We start from the raw sequence: 25,269 nt of genomic DNA on the forward strand, positions 1-25,269 counted from the left end.
TTATGAAGACTTCTTTACAAGAAAAAAAAATAGCTTTTTGTGGCTCTCAATTTCTTTATGAATAGCTGTTCTTTGGGGAAATCTGTAATTGTGAAGTCTTTCGTATTTTCTACAAAGCTGGCTGCATTTCCCACCTTCTGTGCCCGTGCTGATAATGCAAATCCCTTCTCCGGCGGGAGAGCAGCGGCTTTGCGGGGGAAGCAGGAGGTGACTCAGCATTCCTGCCCGGCCGGGGCCGTGTCCCGGGCACGCAGCGCGGAGCCGCGGGGCACCGCGCCGGCGGGAATCGAGCGGGAACCGAGCGGGAACCGAGCGGGAACCGAGCGCGATTGTGCCGGGATGGTCCCGGCATTGTCCTGGAGCCGCCGCTCCGCATCCTGCTGGGGAACAGCCGGCCCGACCTGCGGGATCGGCAGCGCCGACACACCCGTGTGCTCTGCCTTCTTTAGAGCACGCTCTGATGCCTTGTGAAGCTGGCCTGGAACAGAGGCTGGACAGAGCTAAAGGATAAATAGGGATTTACTAAGATCCACCTTAGTCAGCACCAGAGCCCAGCCAGGGCTGCACCCAAGATGAAGCAAAATGGTCACAAAATGCCTGACTGGTCAGGGGATCTCTCACTTTTATCAGTTCTGCTCGATTTGCATATTGGAGTTAATCTTGACTCCTCCGAACTCTGGTCTCTCTCCTCTCCCACATCAAATGCAAAGCCCTCTCTGAGGCTCCTGGCTGCATTAATCTTGTTTTTGTCCAATTACAGCTTTAGCCCATGAAGTCATTCTTGTTTTCTCTCTTTAGCCCACATTGTTCATGCTCTTGGGCCTGAGATTTGGGTCTGTCCCTGGTCCCCAGCTGGAGAAGGAATTGTTTTGTCTCCCTGCTCCGTGAAGAGAGCTCACCATCCCCTAATATGAAGTCTAGACTTACACATTAAAGCAGAATAGAATCTGGAAAATATAAAAGCTAAAACCTGAGGCATCAGCTCAAACTGCTGCATTTCTACCCTTTATTTTTCCTTTTACCTAAAACAACCCCTTGGACTCTTTCCGTTTGACCAGACTTTTTTTTTTTTTTTTTTTTCCTTTCTGTTGCTTCCTCTTGGATGTGGTGCTGCACAGGGTCCAGCAGTTTTTACACAATGCTGTGCATTTATTTCTGTACATTTATTCACTCCTTATCACCCCACACAGCTGGCAGGTGAGGTGGGTGCATCTATTCCGCTTTGCTCTGAGGTACTGTCACTCCATAAAGGGTGAGGGAGCCTTTTTGGTGGGTTTTCAGGAAATAACAGCATTACTGGGCAAAACACACACAACTGCTCCTCAAGGGAGGTTCCTTCTGGCTCTGGCTGCCCTTTGAATGAAGGGGTGAGTGCTGGCAAAAAGAGCATGGAATGCTCTAAAGAAAGATGTGGATCTGCTGTTCTGGGAGAGAGATCTTTGCCAATCACACCAGCCCAGTGTGGGGAAGCACAAAAGGTGCTGGGTGCTGAGCCTGGACAGGGATCTTCACTCTTATACCCTCAAATCCCCTTTATCAGGTATCCCCACAAAACACAGGATAAAAACAGAGCCAGAGCTTGGGCATATCCAGGGGCAGCAGGACAGGGTGGGTTGTGAAATCCATTGTTGAATTAAAAAAGAGCTTTTCTCTTGAGCCTGGGGAGGTTTGACAGGGGGAAGATGGATGGGCACACCCCAGTCCCTGAGCATGGCAGGAACCTTGGAGAGGAGCAGGACAGCAGAAGCTGGGCCTGGAGAACCTGCAGGGACTGCAGAACCACTCCCTGCTCTGGGCTTGGGGTGGTTTAGGGGGACACAGAGTGACACCCCTGACCATCTCCCCATGCTGTGTGAGGGAGCAGCTCCCCTGTGGGATAACCTTTCTCCCTAGAAATTATGAAGGACATGGTTGGGCTGACATAATTCAAACTCACTTTTTATAATTTCACTTCCCTGAGCTCAAAGTCCTGGACTCCTTCTCCACATCTGTTGTGCACAAATTCAGATTTGTTACCCCCAGTGCAGTAAGCCAATTATGACGCACTCAAGAGAGACATTGATTATTTATTCCAGAGCTGCACAACTCTGGGTGCTCGCTGGGATTCCACAAATCAAGCCATGACAACTATCCAAATCTTTTACTGTTTATACATTTTAGAAAACAAAGGAATTTGTGTTAATTTGCTACAAGTTACATAGTTCTCTTATTAATTATTATTCTATCTTCTATTGGGAAATTATTCTCTCACTAGCCATGCTAATTAGTCCACGTGCTCAGTCTTTTTCTTCTTTTGGGTTGGTGGGTTTCTTGAATTGCCCCTGCTGGAATTACAGTTACTCAGAGCTGATTCAGCCCAGTTGCTGAGTTGGTTTTATAAGTTCCTTCCTTATCTGAGGGGTTCTGCCAAATGTCCTCGTGGTCTGTAAATTCTGCATTCTTTATGCCCTCTATCAGTGCTACATCCTTCTTCCCAAGCTTTTTTAACCTACCCCTGAGATAATTTTAAAATGTCAAACCCTAAACCTTAACAAGGCAATTCTACCAATATGTAATTTGTTTTTCTAACAGCTGGACATCACTTAGAACTTGTTGGCTGTTACGTGTTTAACGGATTAAATCTCCTTTATTGTTGATTAGCCTTGAAAGTACACAAAGATCAAACATCAAAGAACATTCTCTCTTAAAAAAAATTTTACGCAACAGTGCCACGCTCAGGACGAGAGGACGTAGTTTCAATCTGTGCCAGAGGAGCTTTAGGTTGGAGATGAAGAGGAATTTCCTCACAAAAATTGTGATTAGACAGTGGAACGGGCTGCCCAGGGAGGTGGTGGAATCACTGCCCCTGGAGATGTTTAGGACTGGACGTGGCACTCGGTGCCATGGTCTGCTTGCCAAGGGGGTGTTGGGGCACGGGCTGGACTCGATGATTTCGGAATCCAAAATAATTGATCCCGTGGTTCTGTCACCCATCGCGCCACTCCCAAGATGGCGGCGCAGCTCTCCCGCCACTCCCAACATGGCTGCTGACAGCGCACTGCGCATGCGCTATAACCCCCGCCACCCTCGGGCCCTTCTTGAACGGCGCCACTCTCAAGATGGCGGCGGCGCGCTCTGCGCATGCCCGGTGCGCCCCGCCGCGCCCATCATGGCGGCGCGGCAGTGACCGGCCGGGCGCGGTGGGAGCGAGCGGCGGAGCGGCTCGGCGCGATGATCCCGAGCGAGGAGGTGTCGGCCCGCAGGAGGGAGATCGAGGACAAGCTCAAGCAGGTGGGACTGGGCCTGGGACGCTCTGCGGGCGCTGCCGGGGCCTGGGGCTGGGCCCGGGCCCGCAGCCCCCTGGCGTTGCCGGGCAGACGGGGCTGTGTCTGGAGCTCCTCACCGGGCCGGGGGCGTCCCGGGACCCCTCAAGGCTCTCGTCATCCCCCTCGTGGCTTGGGACTACCCCCAGGTGCTCCTCCGAGGCCTGGTTTGCAGGGTCGGGCCATCTCTGCCCCCCGCTTTGGGCCTGGGTTTCCCCTCACCGTTCTTGGGAGGATCCGGGGGCTCTCCCGGCAGGTGCAGCCTGTGGGAGCAGCCCTGACCCCTGACAGGCTGCAGTTCCCCCTCTGCCTGGGGCCTTTGGGGACTCAAAGCCAGCCCATGCGGGCTGCTGTTCCCGCCATCTGTGGGCTTTAATGCCTTAAAACCAGCCCTCGGTGGCTGCTTTGCATTGGACTCTTGAGTTCCCAGTGGATTTGGGAGGTGCCAGTGCAACACCTGTGTTGTGCTGTGGCAGGGAAATGTGTGCTGAGTCGTTGTGCCTCAGTGGGAAAAGTGTTAATTTTATTTTGTGCTGATGCTCATGGCATTGAAGGTAAACAATGAATTAATAAACCCCCTGCCTCATTACAGGATGTGTCCCCACATTGGGTTACTTGCCTGGATTTCTGTTAAGAGGTGACAATGTTAAAGTGTGGCCACAGAATCAGCATCAGACCAAACATGGCTTGCAGTAGAGTTTACAAGATTGGTCAAAACCTATGTGTACTGTTTAGTGACTTAAACCTTAGTGTTCAGAATTTAAGAGTCTTTTTCTTCCATCTTGCTCACAGGAAGAAGAAACTCTGTCCTTTATCAAAGAGAGCCTCGAGAAGAGTGACCAGCTCACCAAGAACATGGTAGGGAGGTCCTGATGTTGGGCTTGGCTTTACTTTTTCTTAGATTTTTAGGTTTATTAGTTTTCAGGGCTGTTGTTGTGCCCATCTGAGGGATGTGGAGCAATGAACCACTTTGGTTTCAGTGACTGGGCAAAGGGGAAACCTGAGAAATGCTTCAATACTGAGCTTCTCTCCTGGTCTGCTGAGGGCTCAGCTGAGCTGTTGGCATCATCTCTGCTACAGTCAGTCCTCTCTCTTGGGGAATAGGTATTATGAGACCTCAGACTAGTTTGTGCAACAGCATCATATTGTTGCTTCATAATTCAAGTTTTGTTTGGAGTTTTATTTTGCAAGTGTTCTGTGTAAAGGTAAAAAAGTAATCATTGTGTTGTAATGGCTCATAAGCCCTCAGCTTATATACTCTGTCCAGTCTTGGTCTCAGTGCTTTAAAAAAGTCATAGAGACACCACCAGAGAAGTGTGGAAAACAAGACATAGGAGTGAATCTCCTAGGAATTACCTTTTGGCCTGGAAAAGGTGACTGAGGCAGTCTTTTATGAACTTGCTGTGGTTTCCCAGCTGTCAGAAGCACTATCACAATCCTCTTTAAAAACCAAATGTCTGATAGAAAAGAAGGTTCTCACTTGACTGGTCCTTGTGCAGCTCCTGTTTGGGTCTCAGTGTGGAGCAAAGGGGCTGCTGGTTTGTGCTTTTGCTGCTCTTTCTACATGGGACACCTCCAGGCAGTTCCTGTGGATTTATTTTCTGTTGGTGAATAGAATTTTGCTTGTCTTTTTTGATGTCTTGGAACATTATCTTCACTCTTTGCAATCATTTCATTTGGGATTGGCCCATCCCTCTATGGCAGGTGATCTTTTTTGTGATTGTTAATAAAAGTCAGGACATAGAGGGATGGAAACAGCTGCTAAGGAGCCATGGCAAATCAACAGCAGAGCCCAAAAATAAAAGCTAGGCTCTGAAGATCCATGACTTCCCTGCTCCAAGTCCTACCCTCTCCATAGGAAGGAAGTCCTCAGCTGTTGGTTTCTCTCTGGGTGTGTAGGTTTCAATCCTCTCCTCCTTTGAGAGCCGTTTGATGAAGCTGGAGAACTCCATCATCCCTGTCCACAAGCAGACAGAGAACCTGCAGCGCCTGCAGGAGAACGTGGAGAAGACCCTGTCCTGCTTGGATCACGTCATCAGTTACTACCATGTGGCCAAGGACACAGAGAAGATTATCAAGGAGGGGTGAGTTGAGCAGATAAATCCTGCTGGGAGCTTCATCCTGTTGGATTTTTGAGATAGAGGTGGGGGAGCTGACTCCACACACCCTTGGTATGCTTGGTACCCTTCCCACACTCTTCCCTCATCCCCAGTCCACCCTGACTTGACATTCAGCCATTTCCACAGGCAAAGACAGCTCAGACTCTGCATTGGGATCTCTTCCAGATCTTGCAGAGATGCTCCCATTGCAATCTCCATGAGCACTGGTGGCTTCTCTGTTTTCCTCTGCCCTTTTCCCAAAGGTTTTCCCTGCCCATTGAGGTTGTCACTCCATCCAGGATGTACCAGAGCTGTTCTGGAGCCTCCTGGTCTGGGAGGGTGTTGGATAACTCTTGTCTGAGATGGGATGTGCAGTTCCCTCTGCCTTCCCTCTGCAAGGCTGAGAGTTGTGTGCTGCTCCATCATCAGTACTTCTGCACTTGCTGTGTGGGTTGGGTATCCTGCTGTGGCACTGAGTGCAGGCAGAAGGGAATTCCATGATCTCATCCTAGCTGAAGAAAAGGGAATTGAGATTTCCCTTGTTATTGCTATCCTGAGTCTGGTTTGGTGCTTTCTTGTTATTGTGTTTGTTTTCTTCTTGGGGCAACTACTTTTCATTTCTGGTTTTATTTTTAGCCCCACGGGGAGGTTGGAGGAATACTTGAATTGCATGGACAAAATCCAGAAGGCAGTGGAGTACTTCCAGGACAACAACCCCGACAGCCCGGAGCTGAACCGTGTGGTGGGTGATGGACCTGGAAGCTGTGGATGAGAGGGGGCACACACAGCCCTGCTGCTTGTCCCCTGCTGGGAGAGGCTGTGGGTTTGCTGCCTGGGGAAGGTGGTGTTTGGGCACAGCTGAAAGAATGATTGCTTTGGCTTCTGGGCAGAATTTCTCCTCCTGGCATTTTGCTCTCTCTCTGTTGTGCTGGGAGGACTCTGAAAGCAGCTCTTGCACCTGTGGAGGAGGAGTTGATTGAAACTCCTCCTGAGCAGCTCTTGTCAGTCCTTCAGCTGCTAGAGCAGAATGGGTGATCTGTTTAAATCCCACTTGAACAACTCACAAGCATTTCTTAAATTTAATTCACTTTAAAAGTCTCTCAGATACAGGTGTGGTTGGACTTTGAAGCCTGCAGTACTTGGCAGTGGTTAGGAAGGATGTTCTCATGCAAAAATACTCCTGAGTGACTGATTACAGAAGTCCTGTTGCTTCTGTCCTGCTGTTTTGTGCCAGAAATCCCTCTTTGAGCGGGGCAAGGAATCCCTGGAGTCGGAATTCCGCAGCTTGATGACACGACACACCAAGCCAGTGCCACCCATCCTGATCCTGGACCTGATCAGTGGGGATGAGGAGATGGACACGCAGGAGGAGATGTCCCTGGAGCACCTCCCGGAGAGCGTCCTGCACGACACCATTCGCATCTCGGGTTGGCTGGTGGAGAACGGCAGGAACCAAGGTGGGCGCTGCTGCCCCTTGGTCCCTGTGGCCACCTGGCAGCATGGCAGGATGAGTGATGCCTTAGTGGCACCTTTCAGCTGAGTACTTGAGTCTTTCCAGCACCTGAAGATCCTGCTTTTTTTTTGTAGTGAGACTGAAGTGATGGTTTGTGGGTTGAACAGAATGAGCTGTGTAAACAAAGCACAAATTATGTTAATGCAAAGTCTGTCCTGTAGCAAAAATCCACTGCACTTGCACCTGTAATGCCTTGAGATGAAGCTTCAGCTATCCAGTGCTCACGTTTTATAAATGTGCAAGACACTGGGCACTTATTCCCATTTGGGAAATATTTATGACCAGAACTCTTTGTATGAAATATTACCAAGGGCAAGACGGAAAGCAGCACAGACTTTCTTCAGTCTGTACATGTCCCCTTTCCTGTTCTGCAGCATGAAGAACTGCCTAGAGCTTTATAGTCCTTTTATTAACTTTTCCTTCAGGATTGAGTGACTTTGTAGACTTGTACAGGAAATGTGAACTTTCACATTCATGCAGCTCCAAGAATCACCCCCCACCTCACTGATTCACTCCTGAGGGGGGGATTACTGTGCCTACCAAGTGTGATGAACATCCTTAAAAGCTTCTTAGGAATTTTTCCATGATCAAAGGCAACTCATGCATACAGAGCATATTTTATTAGTCAGTTTGCATTCTGCTTTCAAATGACAATCACCTCATTAAATTCCTGAGTGCCCTGAATCCTGAAAAGTGTGTGAAGTCTCTCATGCTGGAAACAGAGCACTTGAATTGACAATGCCTTGCACAAATATCTCCTGTCAGTTCCATCACTTGATAGTGGTGGAATTAATGTTGTGTGTGGTGGGAGGGCTGGAATGAGGATTGCAGGGGAAGGGAGAATAAGTTTTTGAAGGAAATAGGGGATGCTCTGCGAGGGAAGGATGCTGACTTGGGGTCCCACACCAATGCTTGTAAGTCCCCGCAGGGGCACAAAGTGTCTGCTTTACCATATAGTGTTCCCTGTGTGCTTATAATCTCATTTTTACCTTGTCTCCTCAGATTTCATGACAGTTTACTTCCAGATCCGCTCTGTGCAGCTGGACCGCTCCATCAAGGGCCTGAAGGACCATTTCCGTAAGAACAGCTCTTCCTCAGGGGTGCCATATTCCCCTGCCATTCAGAACAAAAGGAAGGACACCCCCACCAAAAAGCCCATCAAGAGACCAGGTGAGTCCCCAAGGAGGGATCACTGCACTGGGTATTAACACATCTTCAGGCCTTCTCATTGCTGAGGTATCTCTGTGTTTAAAATGTGGTTTTAGGACATTTAGGTGAGATTTTGGAGGTAAGCACTTCTCTGCTCTGGATTCAGCATTGGGATTACAGACTCTGTCTGTCTGTCAAGCCATCGAGTCTGTTCTCTGGATGCTGTAAAGAGAGGCCCTGTGTACATCTCCTTAACAAAGGAGATGAGTAAAAAGAAACTTGAGTGGGCTGTAAAAGGATTTGATTTAGAACACCTCAGGTAAAATCCTCAGCCTTGGCATGTGGAATATGGCTGTGCCACAGCAAATAGAAAGCTCATATTTGATAAAACACCTCACATCAATTATTAGCTATGAATAAATTATTATTGTGCCTGAAAGCAAGAAGCCCCCAGGAGTTGAGATGGGGATTAAGTAGGTGCCTACAGAAATGAGATACAGCATTGTCTGAAGTTTAAAAGGCTCTTAAAGCTCTTGCCTCAGCCTGTCTCAGGAAGAGCTATGAATGTGGCTGATGGGTTATTCCTTCTCTCCTCACAATGCAGTTTTGCTGCATTTGATGCAGCTGGTGAGATTGGTCATTCTGGAGTTCGGGAGTGGAAGGCTGGAGTTCCCATCTCTGGAATGTGCCATCTGGTGGGAGCACAGACAGGAGGAACAGCAAAAGCCAGCACAGGGATATTGATCCTCTGTGTCCCAGCACTCTGTTGTCTCCTCTGTAACAGTGATCACTTCAGAAGAGTTCATATTTCTGTAGGTTTACCTGGCCAATACTCCCCTTCCCTATTTTGTCCTGTGTTGTCCAAATACTCTTAGTGGGTTCAGGAAAAGAGTAAGAAATGTGGGTAGGGACTGGGAATGGATGGGATGGGGAAAGGGAGGAAGAAGAAATACCCATTTTAATTGTGTTGTGTTTATTTTTATAATCCTGATGTGAATGCAGTCCTCATCCCAGGTAATGTGTCTCTGTGTGTGTGTGTGTGTGTGTGTGTGTGCTGGCCCTGGTGCTCACTCTCTGCACTTCTGTGTGTGGAGAGGCTTTGCTGGGCCTCTTCTTGCTACAGCAGAGGGTGTGCCTGGGATATTTGGAGGGGGAAGGCTGTGGCATCCAGACATCACCCCTGTGGTCTTTTAAAATCAATCTCTGCCATTGCTGCTGTGCCCTAGAGCTGTCCCTGAAAGCTGATGGAATTGATCTGTGAATTTCAGTGACTTTTCCCCTGGCAGCAGAGAACCACTTGGTAAGGCTCAGAGACACTGAAAGGTGCCAGTGGGATTCTGTACTTGAGCCATAGGAAGCTCAGGTTGCAGATGCTTCAGATTTGGTCAACACTTCTCAGTTATCACCTGATTCTGAAAAGGTTCCTGTGTTTTTATTGCTGTGAATTCAGCATGGTCAGCAAACATTTCTGAGCAGCCTCACAAGTGATAGTATCTCCCCTGTGCTCTTAGGTAAAGAGTCAGGGATGGGGGAGATGCTTTTTTTTTTTATGGGCAGATTATTGAAAAATCCTGGGGATTTTTTAAGAGTTTCAGATCTTGGATGCTCCCATAGAAAGGAACCCATACATTGGAGAGCACAGGTTCCTACAAACAGGACTCCTCCAAAGTGGATGCATTTGGGCATCCAGAATTACTTGTCATGAGGAAAGTCTCAGCTGTAGATATGCCAGAAGATTTTCATGTCTTTATGCCCAGCTCAATTGGATTTTGTGAGATGGAGCAGGTAGAGCATGGTTTGAATGCACTAGGGAGCTGATGGTGCATGAAGGAAAGAGTGTCTCAAGTGATCCACTGGGCTATTGTAATGTCAAGGAAAAATAGTGGCTCATTTGTCTCAGATCTTCCTGAAGCAGACAGAGAACCAGACTGCAGCTCTTGAAGGACAGTGGGTGTTGAACCTCATACAGGAGCCATCTCTTATGTCTGCTCCATCTCTTATGTCTGCTGAATTGTACTTCAGTGAAATTAAAAATGGAGCAAAAGCGTCTTTGGTCACAGATTCACTGTTTTTTCTGCAGTTCCATTAGCTTTCAAGTACAGCTCTTGAGGTGGAGGTCTCACACCACCTTCACACTGGCACAGTGGCTCTCTGCAGAGCAACATTATCTGGTGGTGTTTGAGTCCCCTGGGTTTAGCCTTTGTTCAATTTGGACAAAGGTTTTTTTCTGTTCTGTTACTTTATTTCAGTAAGTAAAGCCAAGTTCTTCCAATCTGGGTTTCAGATAAGGGGGTTTTCTGACAGCTCCCACAAGAGACTTGATTTCCTTGGTCCTTGAGGAAGAATATCCCAGTGCACACCCCAATGCACACTTTAACCTGTTGCAAGGGGTAAATAACAAACTAAATCTGATGTGCTATAGCTTTTTTTACCACAAAACAAAGCACAAGAGAAGCTAAAGGGAAGGTGAGGAGCAGGGTAACAAGGCAGAGATAGCCCCAGGGACTGTGTTGAATTCTAGAGAACGTGCTCCATATCCATGTGTTGTTTCAGAGGGTCTTCATCTCTCTGTTCCTGTTTTGTCTGTTGATGTACCCTGTGCTGTCTCCTGTTATTACATCATGCAGATAAAAATCTGACTGCTGGAGATGCTTCTAAAGCAGAGTTGTCTCCTTTTAAGTGACACTTGACAGGTCAAGTTGAGCTGATGATTTGTGGGCTTTTTCTGGTCTTAGTTTGATGTTTGGAATGTCAGCACTCCCTTTCAGAGAGCAGGTGTATTCAGGTTCCCAAATCATCCTGCTGCAAACATATGTGCATCAAATAAAGTTTTTGTGATGCCTGTAGACCCTGTGCTCTCTTTTGGCTTGAGAGCAGCAGGCAGCTCAGCAGCTCTGCACTTTTGGGGAGGGATGGGGCCACCTGGCCTGGCTGCCTACAAAAGCCAGAGGGCATTGTCTGGTTTCATGCAGATTCTTGCAGCTGGTGCTTGAGAAGAGAGGATGTGTTGCCCTGCTGCTTGGATAGAAAACTGCCTAATGGAAGAGAGAAACAAGAGAATGAGTTGCATTTGAAAAAATGTCTCATGCATGCTCAAACCCCACTTCATGGAACAACTGGGCTGCAGAAGCAAAGGTTTCAGGTGTTTTTTGACCTTTGGAGGCTCTTTTCAGACTGCAGGGGAGCTCTTTATCAGTTTCCTTAGTGCTCCAGTGAGGTGGTACCTACAGGCAGGTTGAGTGGCAGAATAAAGAGCCCATTTCTGTTTCCCAGACTGATCACTGCTTGGCTTGAATGTGATGTTTTCATTAGTAGCTGAAACACAGTCCCATTTGGTTAAGGAGCTGCTTAATAGGGGAAAACAATCCTGGAACAAAAACATTTGGCTTCCACCAGAATCCATTAAAGCCTAATTATGATGGCAAGTCAGAGGGATCCAGCAGCACTGAAGTGATGCCCCCAGACACTGAACACTCGGTGTGTGTCAGTAAACACAGGTAATTGTGCTTATGCAAATAAAATGCAGCCTAATCAGCCCCTGAAATTGAGAAAAAGAAGGAAAAAATTGAAAAAGAGAATAAACTATCAAGGGTGGGCTGTGAAAACATCCACTGCATACCTGTGGAGTGGCAGCCTGCTCACAGCAGCAGCCCTTGTACTGTCTGCTTGGTTTTCACACCAATTCACCCTCTATTTTTATTCCTTTGTATTTTTCCCGTCCCCCTAAATGCTTGAAAATGGGAAAGGTGGAAGAACAGTGCCTGAGTTGAGCTGCTCTGCAGCTGCTGGGCCATGGGAGCAGCAGTAAGGAAGAGCCCTCCTTGCTCAGAGGAGCTTGCTGGTGTGCCCAAGCTCTTGAGGTTTCTGGAAGTAGCTAGGAATAAAGTGGAGATGCAGGGTGTGAAAAGCATCAGGAAGCTTGGAAGAAGAGGCATAGCCCTCATTTGATCATCTGGCTGAAGCTTGGGAGCAAATGGATCAGCCAGCAAGGGTGTGAGACTTCCCATCCTTCCCATCTCCCAGGAGTGGGTCAGGAGGGGAGAATTTTCCTGCTAGAAGAAAGTGTTTCATGGATATGATTTTTTTTCTTTCTTTACAAAGTGATTGAGAACACTCTGAGCTGGTAGAAGGACAATATTACCAGTGAAATATTACATTTTGGGAACCATGTTCTGTCATTTAGTAAGTGCACCAGGTTAAGGCAGTTTGGTAATTCAAGGGGAACCTCTCCCTCCTGTTCTCTCCCACTGTCTGGGGACCTGAAGTTTCCTTTCCTTTGCCATAAATCCTTTTATGGGATGAAGCTGTCCTGCACCCTGGAAGGTTGTTCCAGGGGTGTGCAGCAGTGTGTACCTGGGTTCCCTTCAGCATTTGGGCAGCCAGCACTCACTTCCAGGCTGCACTGGTGGAAGTAGAGATCTTCTGCATGTTTAAAGTATTTATTACTTTATAGCGGAAGAACAATTCTTAATTTTGGCAGCAGCATTTTTATGTTTTTTGGCTTCTTCATTTACTCAGCCCAATTCTGTTTCATTTGGGTCTCCTATAGAAACCCCTTCCACCTCCCCAAAACTTCCAGTTCCCTGTTGTGCAGGCAACAGCAAAGGTCTGCTCTGGGAGGGTGTCAGTGTGCTTGTGATAATTGTAGCTTGTTGCATGACAACTAACCTTTTAATGTGGAAACACTGCCTAGGCTTCAGTTGTCACATTAATGCTTTGTTTTGTGCTTTCCAGCTGTATATCCAGCACTGCCTTTTGTTCAGTTCTGTCTGGTTTTTGTGTGTTTAAAGTATAAATCTTTTAACCCAGTGTTATTTTGTTTTTTCCATGGTTTTAATTGATTTGCAGTTCTTTAGAAGAGAAGTGTCTTGGGGATTAGGGTGGCTTAGTGCAAGTTACACATGGGGGGCAGCATCCATTATTCTGGGATTCCTGTGATGGGAATTGCTGCTGCAAAAAAAGCCCAGAGGTTGTCACCCTTTTACTGCTTCCTGTACCATTCCTTGTCTTGGCTCTGGGGCTCCTGCTGGCTCTACATTGATTATGCTCAGAAAATACCCCTCAGAAAGGTACCTCTTACTAAGTGACTGCAGCTATGGCTCCGAGGAGCAGGCAACATGTTGCCAGACAGGAATTGTCCATATGCAAAGCCCCACTTCCACAGCTGAGGAAAAGCAGCAAACCCTCTGTGCTTGGATGCAGAGCACCAACTTCAATAAACCCTTTACACAGAAGGGAGCTTCCCTTCTCTGGTTGTGTTTATCACTCAGCCATGCTGTGCTGTGTCTCCAAACTGATTCTGTATCCCTGGCTGGAATTTATGCCCCCAGCCTCAAAGCAGGGCAGCATTCTGGAAATGCCATTGTATCTGCATACTTGGACAGGAGTTTGGGGTTCACATTCCTGTGCTGAGCATCCTCATTGCTGCCCAGCATCCTCTTGCTGGGCCCAGGTGACTTGCTGGTGGAGGGCTGGTGTTCTGGGTTTGTTTTCTTTCACTCATTTTCTAGGTCTTCTTGTCTCTTCTCTCTGGTTCTGGTGACAGGCACGATCCGTAAGGCTCAGAACCTTCTGAAACAGTACTCTCAGCATGGTCTAGATGGGAAAAAGGGGGCCTCTAACCTCATTCCTATGGAAGGTAATCACAGCTCGAGCTACTTCACCCTTGACTTTCTCTGTGTATCAGCCTTGCTTTCCCAGGTGGGGCTTCCATTAGTTCAGTGCTTGGTGGAACACCATTGGATTGGGGAACCAAAGAGATGGTGGAACCAAAGCGATGGTGGAACCAAATTATTTTTGTTTTATTTATTCTATTTATTCAGAATTTACTATCTGAATTTCAAATTCTTCATAAGCATGAGTAGAGGTGGAGAGGAATATTACCTTAACATTGACCCACCACAGCCACCTGGGTAATGGAAGCTCTGCTAACATCTGCTTGTGGTGTTCCTGTTCTATTTTCTTTTTGCCTGGACTTTGAGACATTCAGTTTCCTAGTGACCTTTCCAAACCTGATGCTGAAGTGTTGGACCACAGGTAGCTCAGTGCATTGTGCCTGTACATCTTTTCTGTGCAGACCTGCCTGAATGATTGACTCCTGTTTTCTGACCTCCTCTGCTCCTAGAGGTTGTGCCGGATAAGGGAGAAGATGCTTCAAAGCATCTCTAAGATATTCCTGCCTCCTGCTATGATTCCATCCTAAGCAGGTCTCTTTGGCACCTGTGCTGTAGCTGCTAAACCCCAGATGGTGACTAACATCACTCACATGGGGGAAAATCCTCATGATGAGCAGGAGAGGGCCTTTGAGTTTGGATTTTTAATGGTTGTGGGTTAAAATTGGACTCTGATGCCTGCAATACCATTCAGAACATATGGCAGGAGGTTCAAGGGACTCTTGTGGTCCAAGAAACAACTGAACTCACACTTCTCATCAGGTTTCAAAGGGTTGCTAATGCTATGTAGCCCAACAAAAGGATTTGGTCAGGAAGCATTCCTGGGACTGTAGGGAAATAGATGTCCACCAGATCAAATAAGCCAGGCTTGAAGCAGCTTCCAGCCAGAGTGAGCATCCTTGCTGTGACCACCCTGGATAAATTGCGCCTTCTGTTTGTGCCGGCTGCCATCTCATAGGTCATGAGCATGACTTACGCGTTAAGCACCTTTGCGATGCCCTGGGCGACAAGCACGGGCCGGCTGTGGGTAAGTACTGGGGTGGCACTGGGAGCCAGCTGTCCCCCCTGCTTCCCTGGGCTGTGTGTTCCACTCTCATGGTGCAGCCAGGGCTGTTCCTGAAGCATGAGCCTCCTCTGGCTAAGAAGCTCTGGCTCTTCTCAGTAGAATTCACTGCTACTAATCACATCCCCAAAGCCCTCAGACAAGGAGCCCAACTTTGTCCAGTCAAAGGTCACCATGCTGAGGGACAATTTCCTGTAGGTGGCTGCTGGCCTGTTGGTGCTGAAGCAAAGGGAGCAATGCAGCACATGCTACAGTGCACCACTGCACAGCAGGCAGTTTGTGTCTCCTCTGCTGACCAAAACTTCTGAAATATCAACCTGAGGGACCTGTCAGCATGGGGCAGAATTGGTCATTTTTCCATCAAAAGTCTCTGTGAGGAGACAAGCAGCAGCCTATAGCTTAGAGAAGGCCTCTCTGTGTCATCTTACTTTCTTGCAGGATGGGGTCTGTCTGTCCTGCAGACACCTCCAGCAGTGGTTGGCACAAGTTGGTGCTGGCCCTTGTATCACTTCTCATGCCTACCACGTAGGATCTTTGATGGATCTTTGACTGAGATATTCATATTCTAGGATGAGATATTTGCATTTGTATGCATCATTGTGTGGCAGATAACTCACCTAGCTGTGCTGATATTCCTGCTTCATAAGATGTAAATGTTCATCAGCCTGGTTTTTTATCTTGTTTCTGCAAGCGGGAAGAAGCTGCCTTCCAGGACAGCCTTTATTTCCCAGAAATGTTGATGCCAAATGGCAGTTCTTCATCTGCATGACGGATGGAGATAAGGAATTCTAAAAATACAAGCAGAGATGTTGAATAATTCACCTCAGACCTTCCTGAGTTTAGTACTCTGTGTTCAAGCCCTTGATTAAATTTAGTCTGTGTCCCAGAAGAGCTCCAAACTTCACTGCTGTCACGAGGCTGGAAAGAGGTGGTGCCCTGATGTGCATTTCCTGAGCTGCGGGTGGCTTTTCCTGCCTTCTGCAGGGTACTCAGAGATTCCCACACACAAACCCAGGGCAGGAGTGGTGAGAAGATGACTCTTGTTCTCACACATGATGGGTGCAAAGCCAGAATCAGCTTTCCCAGAAGAACCTCGTGCTCCTTGTGTAAACCAAAGGCATCTTGCCCTTGCAGGGAGGGACGACGTCTTCGACATCGAGATCGACGCGTACATCCACTGCGTCAGTGCCTTTGTCAAGCTGGCCCAGAGTGAATACCAGCTCCTGACAGAAATTGTCCCAGAGCACCACCAGAAGAAGACCTTTGATTCTCTCATCCAGGTCAGTTGAGCCTCTGTTGAGGTTGTTGAGGGAACCAGGGCCTGCACAGAGCCTGGAGAACATGTGCTCACTGGTACCCCAAATGATGCATCAGCCAAACAGTCATCAGGAATGGGTGTCCTGCACTGAGCCCTTTGTGCTGCCTGGGCAGAAATCCTGTTCCTTCCTCATGAGTCTCTGGCTTTGTTGCAGGAGTCATTGGATAACTTGATCATGGAGGGTGATAACATTGTCTCAGCTGCCCGGAAAGCCATCATCCGACATGACTACTCAGCTGTGCTCACAATCTTCCCCATCCTGAAGCATCTCAAGCAGATGAAGCCAGAATTTGACCAGGTCTTGCAGGTAAATGTGATGGGATTGGAGAGGGTCCTGTGGCTTGTGTTATCTGGAGAACTTTTTGCAATGGATTATCACAGTGGCTTTGAGCAAAGCCATGCTGCTTCTGTCCCCCAGTATGGACTGTAGTTATACAAATGCACCTTGCTCCTTTCTGAGCTGGTGAAGCAGCAACTTAGCATCTCTCAGCAGCAGCTCTTTTCAGTTCAAGTCCTGACCCTGATGGACCACCACGATATCTTCCTTTTCTGCTTGCAGAATGTGGGATTTCATGTGTTGTTGATGGTGCTGTAAATATTCTTCTGGCATATGGGGAACTGAGAATGAGATGCTGGGGTGGGGGATGAGGTAGGGTAGGTGCTGGTGGAAGTTCAGATACTTTTTATTTTCCTTTTCTGATCTATTGTGGAACTATTCCAGGGAACTGCAGCAGGCACTAAGAACAAACTGCCAGGGCTGATCACTTCCATGGAGACCACTGGTGCAAAGGCACTGGAAGAGTTTGCAGACAACATTAAGGTAGGATTCTCCTCAGTGGTCTCTGATCAGGCTTGGAAGAGGGTTTTTGGGGCAAAACCCCTAGTTTAGCTTTCAGCTTTCCATGATACCGAGTAGTTTCTGACTGAAGCAGGAACTTGTTGGATTGCTTTGGTATTTGGGTCAAATACCAAATGCTTGGTGCTGGTTTCAAACACAGAAGGCCATTGCCCAAGATCCTTAGCAGGGATCCTACACATAATTTGATGTGTGCATCCAGGCCTCTGCAAATACCAAGTCCATCTCAGAATTAATGCTGTTTAAACAGAAAGGAAAATTGCTGCCGTGAAAGGTTTTGGAGGACTCATGTTAAGCTGTTCCTGTGTAAGATGGGCTTGGTGAGTGGTAGGTGGGCTGAAGGTGTGATGGTCACATGAACAGAGCCCTGAGGTTCTGAGCTGCTGGTGCCTGGCAGCTCTGGTTTCTGAGCACCAGGAGATGGCACTGCAAGAGCTGGGCCTGAGGGTGTTGGGAGTGGCTGGCTGAAGCCTTCAGCTCACTTGTAGCAGCAGTTGTATTGTAGGTGTGTTCCTCTTCCATGCTCACCTTATGTCTCTCTGTTCCGTTTTTAGAATGATCCAGACAAGGAGTACAACATGCCAAAAGATGGGACAGTGCATGAACTCACCAGCAATGTACGTGGTGATGATTTGAACCATCCTTTGTGGAAAACAGCTTCTGAAGGAGTTTTAAAAAGAGCAGTAGGGAGACTTCCTAAATTAAGCTGTCTTTGCATTAACAATTACACAATTTTCATGGCAGGATGAGCTGGTGACTCTTGCTCAGCCATGATGGGACTGTGTGTGAAAACCCAGCAGTTCAAATGAGTGTAGTGATTTGTTCTTGAATGTCTCTAAGTGTGGGGGGACAAGTGGTTCTTCATGATCCTTAATAGCAGAGCACAGGAGATGTAATGTTGGTTGCTCCTAAATTCCCTCCTTTGCCTCCAGGCCATCCTTTTCCTACAGCAATTACTGGATTTCCAGGAGACAGCAGGTGCCATGCTGGCATCACAAGGTACATACATGCATGGGGCTTGCTTGGGCATGCACTTCCTTCCTCAGATTCCCTGGACATCTTCCCTGAAGTGACCAAACCTCAACATGCACTGTGAGCTTGTTCTCCTCCTGTCCTTCCCCCTGTGGTTTGTCTTGTCCTCTGATCTGCCTTGACCACATAGTTGATTGTCTGGAGAATTCCAAGGGATGCAGAGTTCCCTGCTCCTGGCAGGTACAATGGGGATGGTGTTTACTGCTGGTGTGCTCTGAGAGGGGATGCCTGGATCTTTTAGCTCCAAGTGCTGTGTGACTGTACTGGAGTGAGGGTGGCTGCTCCAGCAGCACCATCCTCTGCTCAGAGTACAACAGCAGCAGCAAGAATCTCCTCAGCCTTGAGACATGGGTACACTGAGACTCTGGAGCCATTTGTGCATCCTGTCAGAGAGACAAGTTTTAGTTCTGCTCTCCAGGCTGCTGAAGAGACCCACTGGAAATAAATGCATAGATCAGAAGCTGAGAGTTGCTCGTGTAGCAGGGCGGTGCTGCTTATCAGCTGCAGTGGGATTTTTGGTTCTGAGCAGAGCAGCAACTCCAGGCTCTCCAGTGAGCTCTTAGCAGAGCTTGTGCTTTCAAGGAGGTTGGAATAGAGCAGACTGGAGATTCAGGGGGCATAGGGCCCTGAGGAGGCACAGACTGGAGAGGGTTAAAGAGCCCATTAGAAGCAGAGGTAGGAGGAAGCTCAGAGCTGCCTCCAGACTGTTACTTGCAAAGTTCTATTTGGAAATTTTTGCTAATTCTAAATCAATTCAAACTAGGATGTTTCTGCTTTTTCCCCATCTCTTCTAGCACTGCCTTGTGCCTTTTCCACTTGCAGGCTTACTGTGCTCAGGCCCTTCTGGGCCTTGGCTCTCTCTCCTTGGCCAAAGAATTGGTCTGAATTTTTTCTTGGAACAGCCAACTGTTTCCCATGTTGTGCCCTGAATGGTGATGTCAGCACTGTTTGGAAGTCTTGACATGTTGTCTTGCAGCGAGATCTCTCTTAGCTGATTGAAAAGTCAGCATAGATTTGAGGTAGCTTTGCCTTGAAAGTGGGTTTGGAGTGACTTGGAATGAGGTGGTGTGCTAAATACAACCAATGGCAATGCAGCAATGTCTCCAGCAGGGGAAGGAGGTTGGACTCTGCCTTTCCTCTGTGATCTCCATTCCATTTGTGGCCTTGGAGGGACTCCTGCCTGCTCTCCTGTGCACCTGCTGTGGCTGCTCTGTGTTAATATCTGCTTTGTTCTCAAAGGAATGGTGGTCTCTAACCTGTCTTTTTGCACTTTTGCATTTCTTTTTCTCTCTCATCCCTCCCCTTTTCTCTCTGCTCTGCCTAATCTCTGTAGTTCTTGGGGACACATACAATATTCCTTTAGATCCCAGAGGTAAGCAAACTTACCACACCTACCTGTTCATATTGCCTCGGACTCTGGTGATGTATGTTAATTCTTTATCCTCCAGCAGTTGTAAATAAATTAACACATAATTGAAAAGGGGGAAAAGGGGAGGGTAAATAATCCTTGCCAGTGGGCTGGAGAGAATAGGGAGGGCTTGTCAGCAGCAGACAATGAGGGATGCCACAGGAGCTGAAACAGGCTCAAGACACTCTGATGGCACTGACTCTCTTTGGCACAGGTGGCAGATTGGCCCAGCTGGTGTCATGCTTTATCCCACGTGCACTCAGCTCCTTATTGTCCAGCTCCCAGCAACAGGAGCTCGAGGCCTTTCCCATGGGGTGCTGCTGAACTCAGACCACCCGAGCTGGGCCTGGCTGCCAAACTCTCTGGAGGGGGCAGGAGGAGGTGGCCACCCCACGTGTCCTGTGGGCCCCATGCCCACAAGCCCTCGAGGGCAGAAAGGCATCTCCAGACAGAGGAGCATGTGCCAGCCTGGAGTCTCTGCTGCCTGCAGGGGCAGCCTCCCAGAGCCAGGCAGGCCCTGTCAGCAACCATGGGGATGGCTGAAGCTTTCCAGAGCCCTTCTGCTTGTTTCAATTACTGTTGTGTGCTTGCTGTTAACAGCTTCAGCTCATTGTTCTCTGATTGCCAGTTTCTAGTGCTTACCAACACTTTTCAGGCTGGGGGAATGGATGGGGAGAAGGAGTTTAATGATTCTTTCTGATCAAAAGGATGTTCCTTGAGCACCTAGAAGGAAAGGAGATATTTCTGCCAGGGTGCTGTGCATTTGATGCAGACACAAGGACTGAGGGTGCAGAGCTCTTGCCCCCTCAGCCTGGATGAGCTGCTGACAGTGGGCTCTGGAGCAGGAGCTATTTCACTGTCAGTAGGAGTTAATTCCATAGCAACAGGGATGAGGAATAGAGGCAGGCTGACCACACACACCCCTCTTCCCAGGGCATGTTAACTGGCCTAAGACTTTCCTTTCAGAGACCAGCTCCTCAGCCAGTAGCTACAGCTCAGAGTTCAGTAGGAGGCTGCTGAGCACCTACATCTGTGAGTACCCTGCACACCTTGGATGCCTTAGGATTTTAGCTTCTGTATTTTTCATATATTTGTAAACCTGCAGTTCTTTAGTGTTTTACTCTAAACTCCACATACAGTGTTAGCTGCTGCTTTCCCAGTTTGGTCAGACAGAACAATTCCTCTCCAGGCCTGGGAATCAAGGACACCTCACTGTCTCAGGCCCCAAGAAATGTAAACAAAAGTGAGTTGGGGAGGAGCAAACTTTGGGTAAATTACTTCATTACCTAAAGTTGTAATTGGAAGATTAACCCCCAATGTGCAAACAGACCAAACATGAAAGTATGAAAACCCATGACCCTGTCCATTTTTGGGTGCAGCCCCAAAGTAAGGGGGGGGGGGGGGGGGGCTGAAATGTACCTGAAGGCCCTTCAATAAATATAACTGCTTTTTATTCTTTTAATTTTGTTGAGCCTCTGTTTTTAGGTAGCCCCTAGAAGGCATCAGCTTTCTGCATGTGCCCCATGGACATGCCTTACATGCCTTCACTGGGCTCATTCCTGGGTGAAGAGCACAGGCTGTGTCTCTTCTCCATGGGATCTTTCCACATTTGAGCTGGAGTCTGATAAAAAAAGGGTCAGACTGGGAGTTTGGCTGTTCCCTTAAACCATTGTCACCTTCAACCCCATGAAGGCTCCCAGCTGCCAAAGGGGAGGTTAAGAAAGTGACATCAGTAGTTTCTCTTTCTATTAAAATGGAGAGCAGGTCCTTCAGCTTCTGAGACCTGAACTTGCATTGTAGCAGGTTCTGGGGGTTCCTCTGAACCCAAAGTGCACCTCCATTGCCATGGCATGGAAGGCAGCAGTTTGCAGAGTGGCTCTGCTGAAGAAAATCTGTGTAAGGACTGTTAAGTACATGTGATTGTAGCCTTTGTACAGGCAGTCAGACCTGTGCTGTTCACTTTGCTGTGGGTCTGCAGCTTGGTTTGCTTTGTCAATAATAAGAAGTTTCAGTGCAAAACTTCTTGTTCTGTGTTTTTCCCTCTTTAAGGCAAAGTTCTGGGCAACCTGCAGCTTAACCTGCTTAGCAAATCCAAGGTTTATGAAGACCCAGCTTTGAGTGCCATTTTTCTCCATAACAACTACAACTACATTCTGAAATCTCTGGAGAAGTAAGTGTGTGCCCTGAGTGAATGTCCCTCAAGTCCAAGGCTGACTGGATGGTTTTTGAGCAGAGCTCTGCATTTACTTGCTGGCCTCATATCTGCTTTTTCTTCCATCCTTGAAACTGCCTCTTTGAAGGTTTTGCAGCATTATAAACATCACATTACCTGAGAGTGGAAGATAAAAGCATTAGGAAATGCCTTAGGTTTTAGAGAATCCTTTGATCTTGGGAGGATTAAGGATGTGGCTGTGGAAAGTAACTCTGAGTTGCTTCTGTCTCCCAGTTTGCACATTTCAAGGAACATTTTATTGTGAAGGGCTGAAAGGAGCTTGTTGATGGGGGTTGAAATGCTGCCATCCTGAGAGCAGCCTGGAAAGCAGCTGGCTCAGGTGCTTCCTCAGGTTTCCTGCTCTTCCAGGTCTGAGCTGATCCAGCTGGTGGCTGTGACACAGAAAACAGCTGAGAGGTCCTACCGGGAGCTCATTGAGCAGCAGATCCAGACCTACCAGCGCAGGTCAGTGACATCCTCTGCCTCTGCCTTGCTTTTGGCACTTTGGGAGCTCTTTGGGAGCTGCTGGAGCAGTGGGAGGGATTCACCTAAACCAGAAATTTGGCTAAAACCAAAGCAGAGTATGTTTGGTTTCCAAGCAATTAATCCATCCTGGGAAGGGGTGACTCTGGGAAGTTTTGGGGTCTGTATTGTCTGAGTTGGCCTTTGGGTCACAGGTGAAGACAGAGGTGCTCTGATAGAGGTGTGAGTAACTCTCTGCTTCTCTCCCATCTCATTGCACATGCAGCTGGTTGAAGGTGACAGATTACATCTCTGAGAGAAACCTGCCTGTCTTTCAACCAGGAGTGAAGGTGAGAGGATGGGCAAGGATGGGCTTGACACAAGAGAAGTTGTCAGAAACACCATCTCCTTTGTCATAAAAAATTCTCAGAAACCTCCTTTATATCTCATGCCTGTATCACTCTGCAGAGTGACCACTGTGGCTGGCACAGGTGGACAGCAGCAGTGCCTTCTGATCTCCCCTGCCCTAGATTCATCAAGTCTTTCAATCTCTGCCTCCATTCTTACATCTTCACCTGAGCAGATGCCTCTATTTTGGATTTTCAAAACCCTGAGACCTTCCCTTGGAAAGGGCTGGAAGCATGAAGAGGTCTATTTGATGTGTGTTCTGGCTGAAAATTATCCTTGTTAACTCTACTTCAGCTGGGGTGGGGTGTGCTGCTCTCTGCACCTCTCTCCTCACTGCTGTAGGAGAGGGAATCCAAACGAAGTACTGGATATGGCTTAGGTTGGATGGGGAGCTGTGGGCAAAGATTGATGTTGGATATTTATTTCTGGAGATGAAATGAGATGCTTTCCCTCCTTGTTGCAGCTCAAGGACAAGGAGAGGCAGATGATAAAGGAGCGCTTCAAGGTAAGGAGGTGTTGGGTGGTGTCAGAACATCCCTGGTTGATTGGGACACAGATCTGCTTGAGGAGGAGACCTCTGGTGATCAGCAGGGGAGGGAAGGAGCATCAGACTCTGATTGCAGATGGGATGCTCACTGAGTTTCTCTTTGGACAGGGTTTTAATGATGGGCTGGAGGAGCTGTGTAAGATCCAGAAGGCCTGGGCAATCCCAGACATGGAGCAGCGGGACAAAATCCGCCGGGCACAGAAAACCATTGTGAAAGAGACCTATGGTGCCTTTTTGAGCAGGTGAGACCTCCTGCAGCACTGTCCACTCCTCTTTGGGTTTACTGAGGTCTTTGGGGCCTTGCATAGCCTGAGCAAGCCACTTTTCTATTGTCCTGTCTTAGCTTTTCTGCTTTGCACACTCAGACATCCCCAAGCTGACCTTGAGTACTCACAGACATCTGCTGTCACCGTGATTCCTTGGTCAGTGAGCACAAAGCCCTGAGCCACCCTGGGCTGTTCATGTAAAACTTGTGAGGCCAGTTGTAACCAGGTCACTTGCTCTGCACAGGATACTCTGTCACTCGAGTGGGGTGTGCTGGAGCTGATTTGTGATAGAGGAAGGACCAGTGGGTCTCTTTGCTGTGTTCCAGTTGTTTGTCACCTGTTTTCTTTTGTAGATTTGGCAACGTGCCCTTCACCAAGAACCCTGAGAAATACATCAAATACCAGGTTGACCAGGTGGGGGAGATGATTGAGAAGCTGTTTGACACGTCAGCATAAAATTTCAGCTGTCGTGAACTCTCCAGCTGCCAAGTACAAGCCAGTGCTCTCTCAGCAACCCTTGGGACTCCCTTCCCTTCTCCCCTGCCCCATTGTGGTGGGCAGGGTGTTATACTTGTATTTATCAGATTTATAAACCTGTGGAAACACTAACTCCTGGCTGTCTTTGCTCTGGATCCATGGGATAAGGCAAAGTCTGCCCTTTGGTCTCCTGTTGTGGCACATCCACTTCACCTGGGTTTGTGTTAATGCCTCGATGTGCAGCAGACATGGGGAGTGTGTTTAAAAACAAAAAGAAAGAAAAATACATGACCAAACAAAACCTGTATGGGTAGAGCCCTTAAGGGCAGGAAGCTGTGAGCTCCAAATAGTGCCACCTGCTTCCCTGATGAGTTTTGGGAATCTCAGTTCAGTAGGATCCCAAATTATTTTCACATTGTTAATCTCAGCTGTTATTTAGTTCAGTCACGGGGCTCAGTGATGAATCTGAGGTTTGGGGGTGCCTGGCAGGGCTGCAGTCCAGTCATGTACAGGGATGTTTTACCCCAAAACCAGACCTGTATCAGTGCTCTGTGCCACGTGAGGCAGGGCCTGCAGCTGTGACAGAGCAGTGGAAGCAGAGGGAGCTCCATGGTGGCCTGGCTGGGTGCTGCTCCTTATTGACCTGAGACAGAGCAAGTGTTCCCATAGTGATTTCCACTCAGCACCTTCCTCCCATCCCTGTTTTTCTTTGTCTCCTGTGCATCTCCAATGCATCTCTTCCCTGCAAGCAGCCAAGCCCATTCCCTTTGTTTAACTGTGGGGATCACATGAAGAGCAAGTGCTGCTCTCCCACGTGCCTTGGAGCATTCCTGGCAGGCTTTGAGAGGGGACCTGGACTCTGACACTTTGCACCAAGGCTTTTCAGGGCGTTGGGGCACCTGTGCTCTCTGGCCAGGCACTTCCTGCTCCCCTCTCCCTCCCTCCTGCTGCCTGCTCCATTGTTTGCCTGTAACAATTGAAACTCAGGGTTTCCATAGAGTCAGGAGCACTCACAATAGCTGCTGCTTTGCAGCTTGGAGCAAATCCATTATTCACCTGAGCAGTGTTTACAGCAGAGTTTGCTGGGGTCTGATCAGCCCAGTAGTGGAAGAGCTGTTGGATGTTAGAGCCTGGATGAGAGCACAGGTTGTGCTGTGGCAGACCCAGCTGCCTGCCTCCTCAGACAGATCTTTTACAGGTAGCTCCTGCCCTTTCTGAACCCCTGGCCTCCTCTTCCTCAGCCTGGTGTAGCAAATGCCTGAAAACAGCAGTTGTGACAGGCTCATCCAGCCCAGAGCTGGACCATGGTGTGAGTTAAGTCTTGACCAGCACCTGACTGGTTTTGTGTGTCTGACCATGCAGGGTCACAGTGCCAACACAAGAGCCCTCCCTGCAGAAACCTTCCCTCCTGCTGTCAAATCTCAAATGTCTGTGGAAACCTGAGATCTTGTACTTGCTGTTTTTAACCAAGGGCCTCTGGAGGCT

The 25,269-nt window shown here is 48.2% G+C and overlaps 1 protein-coding gene across 8 annotated transcripts; it reads left to right on the plus strand.

The window, feature by feature from the left end:
- Positions 1 to 3,112: 3,112 nt before the first annotated feature.
- EXOC7 (exocyst complex component 7) lies at positions 3,113 to 23,916 on the plus strand. 8 transcript variants are annotated; one of them, XM_054644950.2, is made up of 22 exons: positions 3,113 to 3,270; positions 4,095 to 4,160; positions 5,202 to 5,386; positions 6,038 to 6,143; positions 6,636 to 6,858; positions 7,917 to 8,084; positions 9,066 to 9,077; positions 13,609 to 13,701; positions 14,694 to 14,762; positions 15,933 to 16,078; positions 16,271 to 16,423; positions 16,838 to 16,936; positions 17,527 to 17,589; positions 17,905 to 17,971; positions 19,338 to 19,376; positions 20,379 to 20,444; positions 21,462 to 21,582; positions 21,994 to 22,089; positions 22,373 to 22,436; positions 22,958 to 22,999; positions 23,150 to 23,283; positions 23,661 to 23,916. In XM_054644950.2, the coding sequence occupies exons 1-22, from the start codon at positions 3,121 to 3,123 to the stop codon at positions 23,761 to 23,763; spliced, it is 2,265 nt and encodes a 754-aa protein (XP_054500925.2). In that variant the 5' UTR covers positions 3,113 to 3,120; the 3' UTR covers positions 23,764 to 23,916. The 8 variants fall into 8 exon arrangements, with proteins under 8 accessions (XP_054500925.2, XP_077044340.1, XP_054500926.2 ...); XM_077188225.1 differs by lacking the exon at positions 14,694 to 14,762; XM_054644951.2 differs by lacking the exon at positions 9,066 to 9,077.
- Positions 23,917 to 25,269: the final 1,353 nt, after the last annotated feature.

The sequence above is a fragment of the Agelaius phoeniceus genome, chromosome 19, assembly GCF_051311805.1.
Source record: "Agelaius phoeniceus isolate bAgePho1 chromosome 19, bAgePho1.hap1, whole genome shotgun sequence".
NCBI classification, from domain to species: Eukaryota; Metazoa; Chordata; class Aves; order Passeriformes; family Icteridae; genus Agelaius; species Agelaius phoeniceus.